This window comes from Triticum aestivum, chromosome 4D (genome assembly GCF_018294505.1).
Source record: "Triticum aestivum cultivar Chinese Spring chromosome 4D, IWGSC CS RefSeq v2.1, whole genome shotgun sequence".
Classification (NCBI taxonomy): domain Eukaryota; kingdom Viridiplantae; phylum Streptophyta; class Magnoliopsida; order Poales; family Poaceae; genus Triticum; species Triticum aestivum.
The window spans coordinates 30845955-30855666 of NC_057805.1; the positions used below are offsets into that span (position 1 = coordinate 30845955).

At 45.1% G+C, this 9712-nt stretch overlaps 2 protein-coding genes across 2 annotated transcripts; both read right to left on the reverse strand.

The window, feature by feature from the left end:
- LOC123096614 (pentatricopeptide repeat-containing protein At3g47530) lies at nt 1-3061 on the reverse strand. Its single transcript, XM_044518379.1, has one exon. The coding sequence runs from the start codon at nt 3059-3061 to the stop codon at nt 1274-1276; it is 1788 nt and encodes a 595-aa protein (XP_044374314.1). The 3' UTR covers nt 1-1273.
- A 1196-nt stretch (nt 3062-4257) lies between these two features.
- Nucleotides 4258-8201, reverse strand: LOC123095944 (uncharacterized sugar kinase slr0537). The gene is made up of 8 exons (XM_044517514.1): nt 7879-8201; nt 5865-6128; nt 5709-5780; nt 5580-5618; nt 5337-5444; nt 5145-5242; nt 4866-4977; nt 4258-4686 (listed from the first exon to the last, which is right to left on the reverse strand). The coding sequence occupies exons 1-8, from the start codon at nt 8050-8052 to the stop codon at nt 4438-4440; spliced, it is 1116 nt and encodes a 371-aa protein (XP_044373449.1). The 5' UTR covers nt 8053-8201; the 3' UTR covers nt 4258-4437.
- Between the last annotated feature and the right edge of the window lie 1511 nt (nt 8202-9712).

Below are 9712 nucleotides of genomic sequence, written 5' to 3' on the forward strand. Positions count from 1 at the left end.
TGTAAATATAGGTGTTCAGGCTTCAAACATCAAAGGAGACGGATCACTAATGCAATCGTCAGGTTTGCAAAACAGCAGGCAGGGGGTAAAGATGACCCGCCGTTCCTACTCTAGTATGATGAACTAAGATATGTAGTTTACTCAAGGCATAGCATTAAACGAAAAATAAACAGTGTCAGTGGAAAATGCATCTCCTGCTATCTGATTGTGAAGCTCTTGAGTATCACATCAACGATCATGAATTCATCGAGTCTGGGAGCTGCTGCTGAAACAGAATTGGTCAGTACAGCAAGCTTGGGTTTTCGCCAGACAAGAATGCGGGCAAATTCACAATACCTGGGTGACTAGGTAAGGAGTGAGACTTTGAACCCCAGCTGACTTAGCCAAACATGCGTGGTGTTAGGCCCTGGGTGACTTCTCAATTAAAGCAAAAATATTCAGGTGCCAGTTTGCTGTCAAAGAAAATGCAGAAGGATATTGTTTTTTTTAACCTTTGAAGGATACTGCTGGTGTTGTTGTTGTTCAAAGTATTACTTGTGGGGAATCAGTAGACCATGTAATTCTCAACTTGTTCAGATGACTGCAATTGAGCGTTTTGCATTGCAACATTGTGGCATTGTCATGCATATAATGCCAATGGTCCTTGAAAATCTGGTATGGAGAGGTTTACTGACTTGGTTTTAATATATAAACAGTACTGCCAAACTGAAATAGCCATGCTTAGTCAAATTTCTCAGACTTGTACAAATATTGGCTATATTATCTGCTAAGAGGTCCACAGATGCAAGAAACACAAATTAGTGTAAATTGCTTACTGTTTGTGTTTGTAGTGCTTGTCTACGAAACCTGATGTATCAGACCAACAAGAAACTGACACGATCCATCATCTCTTTCTGTTCCGCTTTTAGCCAAGGATGTCCTATATTGCATGCCAACAAAGCATGTTTATTACAAGGGTGCTCCTGTAAGCAGCATGTACAGTCTTTCTAACTGAACCACTGCCAAGCCTCAGACATCACTGTTCGAGGAAGACCCTGCATACAGATGTGACTGAAATCCATATTAAGCAACTTATGTTTGTTTTTCTTGTGGAATTGGGTCCATATGCCCTGATGGTAGACTGCCTCAAAATCACCGAATCACATCACATCTGGCCATCAAGTGCATTTGGTATCAAGGTTGCAAATTTGAGGTCCTGACATCCAAATGTGCATGGACACTTCAAATCTTTAATGTCCACCATAAATGAATGCAGCAGAGAAGCAAGGATGCTCTACCAATAATCATTGCATGAACACTGGCCTCCCTCGAAATGATGAAATCGAGTTCTGTCTCTTACAATCACTAATCGGTTATAAACACCAGAAAATACCTTTGTGAAATTGTGGCAATCTACACAAACACGAAGATTCTTTGCCAGGCGTATTGGTCTACGTTGTGGCATCACAAGAAGAGCAAAAGCGATTGCTAGCTTTTCACTGTGATAGGTCAGGGCACATTCCTTCCCCTCTGAATCCAAATCATGCAACTCAGATGACACATTTGGAACATAACCAGCAATTCTCAAATGCCTGTTTATCTCATCAAGCTTCCCGTAAATCTCAGCCTTCCTTGGATGTGAATCATCATCTGCAATAAACTCATGGAGCTCACCGTTAAGCTCTACTGTTGTGCAGCCAGGAGTAGTTTGGATTCCATTTTCCTTCATCAACTTCCTAACTTCCGCCACCTTTATCCAATCCCCAACCGCCGCATAGGTATTTAACAGGAGAACATAATCTCCAGCTTGCTGCGCTTTCAGTTCAATTAGATGACTAATGACCTTCTCTCCAAGATCAACATGACCATGAACTCGGCATGCACCAAGAAGAGTTCGCCAAATCGTTGCATCAGGTGCAACCTTCATCTCTTCAACCACAAGATGGTATGCCTCATCAAGCAACCCAGCACGGCCCATTAGATCAACAATGCATCCATAATGGCGAACATTTGGCATCATCTGATACTCACGGAGCATCATATCAAAAAACCTGAAACCCTCATCAACCAGCCCACTATGGCTGCACGCAGAGAGCACACCAGTAAAAGTCTGCGCATCAGGAGCAACACCTGATCTACTCATTTCCTCAAATGCCGAGATAGCATCCTCCCCGAAGCCATTGGCTGCAAATCCAGAGATCATCGCACTCCATGTGACCACACTCTTCCGAGGAGTCTCACAGAAAACCTGGTACGCCTTCTCCACACACCCGCACCTCGTGTACATCGTGATCAATGAGTTGCGCACCTTCAGCTCGCCACCATAACCATGTTCCACCGCGTACTCCCAGACCTTCTCCCCGAAGTCGAGCGCGCCCAGGCTCGTGCATGCCTGGAGGAGTAGAATGCAGGTCACCTCATCCGGCCCCGCCTCACCATCACCTTTCCTCATCTCATCGAAGAGCCTCAGCGTATCCTTCGTCCTCTTATTCCTCGCATAGCAAGTGATCAGAACATTCCACGCGACGGCGTCCTTGACAAGCATTTCGTCAAACACCTTACGCGCGCTGTCCCCGGCACCACAGGTAGCATAGGACCGCATCAACGAGGTGGCCAGGAGGGCGTCGCGGAGGTGGCCCTCGGTCACGACGTTGGCGTGCAGCTGGCGCGCGTGGGCGAGGGTGCGGCAGGGCTTGAGGATGATGGCCAGGGAGAAGGCGTTCCCGCGGCGCCCGAGGCCGCGCATGCGGCGGAGGAAGCCGAGGGCGCTGGGCTCCGGGAGGGAGCAGAGGATGGAGTTGCAGCAGAAGGTGGAGGGGACGGAGGCCGGGGTGAGGTGGTGGTGGAGGACGGCGAGCGCGCGATGGGGCGGGAGGGAGGCGGCCGCGAGGGAAAGGAAGGCCGAGGCGGCGGCGGGTGCGAGGGGGAGGACGCCGGTGCGGAGCAGGTGCGCGTGGAGCTGGAGGAAGCGGCGTACGGGGAGAGGCGATGTCGAGGCGAGGAGCGCGGCGGCGGCGGCGGCGGAGGGGGAGGGGGAGGGGACGGGGCGGAGGGCGCGCGACAGACGCGGCGCCAGTGCCATGGCAGTGGCACGAGAGGGCGGGAGTGACGGCGTGGTTCAATTTTTTGGGTCGACTTATAAATGGGAAATCATGGATTCGTGTTTAAAGTTTGGACCCCGATAGATTCCGAACGTTCGGATTTGTGTTTAAAGTTATCATACTTGTCAGTTAAAGTTGGCATACTCAGATCGTTAAACTTGCCATCAAAAGTGTTCGAAGTAGTCATGTGCTCGTACCTGACGTTTGGTACTTATTACATTCCTTGTTTTATGAATGTGTACGATACTTTGATTTGTGTATGCATGTAAACTTGTCATTTGTGTATAACTGTATGATTGTGTCTAAGTTTGATGTTTTTGATGATGATAAAGATTTGCATTCTGGGCTGGACATGCATGGCACTAGTTGTTGCATTTTGATGTGTGATTGTATTGATGCAACTGCATATTTTTGTGTGTGATTATACTAACGAAAGAGGGAAAATATATTTATACATGTATACACAGGTGCATGGCTTAAAAGTATATTTTAGCACTCTTTTGAATTTGAATGTTTTTGTTCAATTGCGCTCGTACCATACGTCGTCTTGCGCTAACACACAACAAAAGTTACTCCATTTGGCTTCAATCGATCGGATCTTAATTGGTTTCCTTCCAAAAATATATTTTTCTACACAATAAAGAAAAAACAAGTTTTCTTAATATCGAAAAACAGGTGAAAACCATGTCAAAAACTTCTAAAAGTGGCCAAATATCGAGCCACCATCGGGCCCTATCCCAAGGTTCGATGGTGGGCTGTTTCTGGGTGACAGTTCTATTGATCGGCGAGGGTCAATGCCGGAGACGACAACGCCTTGGGCATTGTTCTTCCTTCTTGAAGGCGTCTCAAACTCTAGGTAGCGGGCATGTTGGCGGTGGAGGTCCACTTCAGGCGGCGGCGGCTTTGTTGTTTTTATCTCTTTTTTTCCTTTTCTTTTGTGGTCATTGTTAGGTTTCTCGATTGATTGTCCGTTAATCAATCAAGTTGTGGTGTGGTTTTGGTTTTCGGCCTGGTTTTACTTATAAACCGAGCCAACTATATTCTCCTTTATGAAATCACAGGAACCGTACCCTCTTTATGAGGTCCTGTAATAAAAATGACCACGTTTATGTTCATTTAGTATACCACAGTCAGATGTTTGGATTTCGAGTCAAATTCAAATTCAGACACATATGCATGATACTACACCAGTTCTTTTTCATTTATCTCTTCATTCACCTCCAGCAAATCATCATCAACGTGCCTACCCATTCCCATACACGCATGGGAGATCAATGGGAGCAAGCACTTCCAATCAGCGATACAATCAACCAACCAATGGGGCTGACACAAGTTTTTTTTCTCGCATAGGCGAGGCTCAGTTCTTGAGCTCCGGGAGGAGCAGCCCACCGGCGTGCATCTGCTTGTACATCCACTGCCAGTTCTCCGGCCTCACCTCCCCGCCGAGGGCCCTGACCACCGACCCGCCACTGCACACCCCGACCTTGCAGCACTCCTCCAGGGGGAGCCCTTTCACCAGCCCGTACAGGAACCCGCTCGCGAACAGGTCGCCCGCACCGGTGGCATCCACCGCGTTGCTCTCCCCGATGGCCGGCACATGAACTACCTGCATGCACAGATCATCTGGCTCAACTCTACAAGCTGAATCAGGCTCAACTACTGCTAGCATCTCTCTTTTGCTTCTAGGGAAATACATGCTGGTTAGCATCGGCACTCTTATCGTTTGGCTGTCATTGGTCGGAAGATAGAGAGAACATTGTTGATGTTTTGATGCTCGGGTCTCACCTGCTTGCCATGTTTTGCGATGCACCCCTTTGAAGCGAGAGTCACCACAGCCCATTTGCAGTGCTTGGACAAGAACGCAAGCGCATCCTCTGGATCATATGTCAGCCCTCCCCTGCACACATAGATGAAATCAGATGCATAAGAATAAGGGAACGGAAAGAAGGCCATGTACAGTTTGCTGCAGAAAGAAAGAAAACGAATTTGCTTTTCAGTTTGAATTTACCCCATCTATTTTTCCCCTACATAAATACAATGATTTATAATAGTAGAGAAAATCACCCTATGATCTCCCTAGCTTCATCCTCATTGGCGAAACAAAGGTCAATGTTGCCTGTCTCCAACAGGGCAATTAGTTGTGACCTATAGTCGCGAACCATCTGCACGAATGAGATAAACCGAAGAAACTAAATCCGACTGTTTTTGCAAATTAAAATCAACTGAGCAATGAGCTTGTTAAAGATGTAGTCAAACCTCAAAACTAGCCAAATCTAATGATACCGAGAGACCTTCTTGTTTTGCAACCCTGATAGCCTCAATAATCTGAGCGAGGTTTTGTTGTGCATATCTCACAACCAGCCACTGCATCACATCAGTATCCAATGATGAAAAAGGTATCCAGGTTAAACATACATTTTACAGAATTTGCTTTCCGGGCAGCAATATATGATGGAACATGCGTGCACAGATTGTAGAGTAAAAGGAAAAGGAAGCCACCTTGGAGCCTTGGAAGTCCTCCTTAGTGAACTCATTGGCCTGTCACATGGACAAACGGTGAATCAAGATTAGGATTGCTAGGAGAAAATAGCTATATAACATTTAACACTGTGTCAAACAACAGGTTACCTGGAGCTTGACTGCACTAGATAGGCATGGGCGCATGGTGCGATTGCCACTTGCATCAACCAAGCATGCACACTATAATGGCACTCTTTTCAGCCTTGTCCACTAAGTAGCAAAATAAGGGGAATAACATAAAGTTGGCTTTGGATTTTAGTCTACCTGTGCAGTGTGCCCCTTTTTTGCCCTTAATCTTGTGAGATCTACGCCACTAAAGCTCATGTTGTTGACAAACAAAATGCCCTGGTCATCATCTCCACGAGCTCCAATTATTCCAGTTGATATCCCAAAACCAGCTGAGAGACCCCGAACTGTGTTGGCAACACTACCACCAGCCATAGTTCTAACTGGAGAGGGGTCGTCATGGGAAGGAAGGATAAGGGCATTCACTTCATTCAGAATATGATCCAACTCCTCAAAAGATACCTGTGAACCGTAATACAATTGTCAAATAAATTCATGACATAACAACTGAATGCGAGGTTCACAATTCCCATATAGCAAAGCAATATCAGTTATATTATATTTGCAAATGTTTTCACACGCAGCCAATCCACGACTCTTAAGAGATAGTGCGTGATGCAGAGTCGTAGATAGAAAAAAAAGAAGGATAAATACACTGTTCTTCAGTCTATTTATTAATAACTTAGGCCTATAAGAAGTGAATGAATGTTGACTACAATACTATATCTTCATTTTTCAATTTTCATTATCAAGTTTGCCTCTAAACTGTTTTTCATGTGAAAGTGCTTTTGTGTTGCAGGATACTACTACTTCCTAAACCAATATGCCGTTCTCTTGCACTTGTACTAAAACAAGTAAACAATAAGAAGGATCTTGACAAGGTTTAATTTTTGCAGGGTAAATTTGACAAGGCTTCAGCAAGGTGAGTTGTAGAATCACCTAGCTCAGTCCCTCAGTAAGACAGGAGATAATTTGATAGGTGGAGTGAGTGTGATTAATACAAATTAGCCGTCTCAACTGAAACTTCAGGGGCGTCATGTGTTAAAACTTAAAAGGCATAATAAAATCACATAATTTAGAGAAAATACATATGGCAAATTTAGCAATCTAAAGAGGAAGATGGAAATCTCAGAATCGTGAAATTATGGTTTCCTAGTGAGCAAGTACCATATTCTAGAGATGACAACAGGACCAGCAGCTGCGCATCAAAATGTTCTGAATGTCTGCGTCTTAAAATGGTGTATCAAGGTCATCAAAAGAAGCAGACTCTGCTCCATTTCTTCCCAGAACCTCTTTTCTGTGTTCATAACTGGAACTGGAGTTGAAACATGAGAATGAGGCACTATAACTCGCGATATTTTCTGACAAGATGTTGAGCCTGCCTATATGTTGTGTAAACGGAGGGTCAAGAATACTACTCCCTCCGTCCCATAATTATGGGACGGAGGGAGTAGATGATAGTGACAAGGGGCGGTCCGGTACAAAACATGTACCAACCCCAAGACCTAACTCAAATAACCTAGTCAGTGGACCAATCAGGTTGTACGACATGAAGCCTTGTTTGACAATTCCAGAAGTGTGCAGGCCAAACCATAAACAAGCCTTTTAACAATGAAAGCAACACAAGATATAATGTATCGTGTATCTGAATCTACCCAAAGTAGTGCTTTACTATTTTTATTTGAATTCAATGCAGAGAAGGCTACAGTGGTACGGGAGGGGGGAATCTGCACTGAGCTACCCCCAAAGCCAAAACTAGCAAGTCAAACATTCTGAAGAATACTGAAGAACCTCTGATGGCCACATAACAAAGAGGGTCACAAAAATAGCAAAGAGAATCACAAAAATGTACGGGGAAGCCCGCTGATTTTTAAGCAGGCGAACAGTTCAGTAACATGAACTTTTTGACACAGAAAAGGGGGAATTCTGCAATAGAGAATGAAGGATATAATTTTAGGGACAGGAGATCCAAATATCACATGGCCGGCAGCTAGGAACAGCAAGAAACGTATGGCGGCGGCGCAGTTTTCTTCTGAGAGCGAGCGAATACTTTTAAGCTGAACCCACGACAGTTGCAGGAGCACATGGCGATCCACCGGTAGCTCAATAATTGGAGACAAAACGGAAAACGGGGCGGCAGTCCGTCTCGGTGTACGAGATGAATCACGGCGGCGTGCACAAAGCGTTGGGAGAGGGAAGGGTCAGGGTGGACCTGCTGCGAGCCGCCGCGGTCGCCGGGGACGCGGTCGAGGAGGGACCAGTCGACGCGTGCGACGTGGTCGATCAGCGCCGACACCTGCAGCCCCACCACCGCCGGCGGGTCCGCCTTGCCGGCCTGGGGGGAGGGAGGAGGAAGCTGCTGCTGCTGCTCTGCCTCGGCGCCCATGGTTTCCCTTCCTCTCCGGGGCTCCTTGGGGTCCGCGGCCCTCCTCCCTCCGCGCCCGCCCGCCTTGGTGGTGGGAAGGGTCGCCGCCGGCGTCTGAGTGGCGCTGTGCGGCGGGGGCGGTCGGGGTCTGTTGGAACCTGGAAGGAAAGATGTGCTCTCCCTGTTTTATAGAGCAGGAGGTGAGGACGAGGCTCGCGTGTCGCGTCACGATTAGACGGAGAAAATTGGATATTTGCCACGTTCTTATTTCGAGCTCAAATGCACCTAATAATAAAAAATGACAAATAAATTTAAGAAAAAATTATTTATTTTGGAAAAAACATTGTTAAATGTTCTACGTACATACCTGTAAATTTCCGTGGAAAAAACATTATTAATGCTCAGGCCAAAAAAACAATGCTTGAAAGAATTTTAATGAGCTGATTTTGTTAAAAAAAATCCAAATCTCCATGAATGTGATTTCATCATGAAAATTTGCAGCCATACAAATATATAAAGATGTTGTGTAGTTTTTTTTGAATTTGTTTATATTTCTATTTATTTTATTATTCATAAGGGTGCATTCGAGCTCGGGATTATTAGGAGGACATTTTTCGTTTAGTAGGCTTCTTTTTATAACAAAATACTACTCCCTTCGATCCATAATAAGTGTTGCAGTTTTGAACTAAGATTGAACTAACCTTAGTTCAAAACCGTGACACTTACTTTGGATCAGAGGAAATAATAATTTGCAGCAAAGAGCATAAGGGCATGCTTGCTTTGATACCAGATTTGGTTTGCCAACGTTTGGACAAAGCCAAATATGTTGGCTATCAATTGGTTGCTTACCAAGTTGCATTGCCCACCTCTAGAGAAGTTCCCAATTGTCCACAAGTTTGGCAATTTGAAAAATATGACTTGCCAAAACATTGATTTGTGGATTTTGTAGGCTGCAAACCAAGCATGTCCTAAGTTTCTTCTATTTTTGTCATGATTTATAGATTTTCTAAGTACAGCGTAGTCGCAAAACAGTTAATGCTTGTAGCATTGGCCTTCATAGTGGACGGGAGAAAATGAGCGATTTGAGGACGATAAAAGATTTGGACAACAAGATGACTGATGATGGAGATGAAAAAGTATGTGGTTGTTGGCAAGGTGACGAGTCCCCACGATGTCGACAAAGGAGTGCCTAACATGCATCAACATGAGGTTGTTGGCGGTGACGACAAATCTGAGGAGGTGTGCGGTCCAGAGAGAAGGAAATGCATGAGGAACGTGAAGTGGAATGAGGAAGGGGTGATATATAGAAAATGTATTTATTCTTCAAGGTTTAGTTGTGCTTTTACTTATAAAACTGATTGGCTTTGAGGACTAGCATACTAATAGCCATCATAAATCACTTCCCTCTGGAAAAGGCTATTTTCTAGGAGTTGAAAAGATAAAAATCTAGAGAGAAAAAAGAGGCGATATCAAAAGAAATGACCCAAAAGGAATGTGAAAGGGCGACCGAAGGTGCCAACCTCCACCACCCTTCGGTCCAGGATTTCCTAGTATCCCCTTTTCGTGTTAATTATGTGATTTTTCTTCATTGTACAAAGATCATGCCCGGAAAGAAGAGGAGGAAAACAATCATTTCATATCTCTAGAGACTGTTTCGGGGGGAGGAGGTGATTCTACATAC

Coding starts and splice junctions, on each gene's coding strand:
- LOC123095944 (XM_044517514.1), bottom strand. CDS start 8,052: ATGGGCGCCGAGGCAGAGCAGCAGCAGCAGCTTCCTCCTCCCTCCCCC. Junction 5,445..5,579: donor AGGACTTCCAAGGCTCCAAG/GTGGCTTCCTTT, acceptor GATGTGATGCAG/TGGCTGGTTGTGAGATATGC. Junction 5,243..5,336: donor TAGATTTGGCTAGTTTTGAG/GTTTGACTACAT, acceptor TCATTCGTGCAG/ATGGTTCGCGACTATAGGTC.
- LOC123096614 (XM_044518379.1), bottom strand. CDS start 3,061: ATGGCACTGGCGCCGCGTCTGTCGCGCGCCCTCCGCCCCGTCCCCTCC.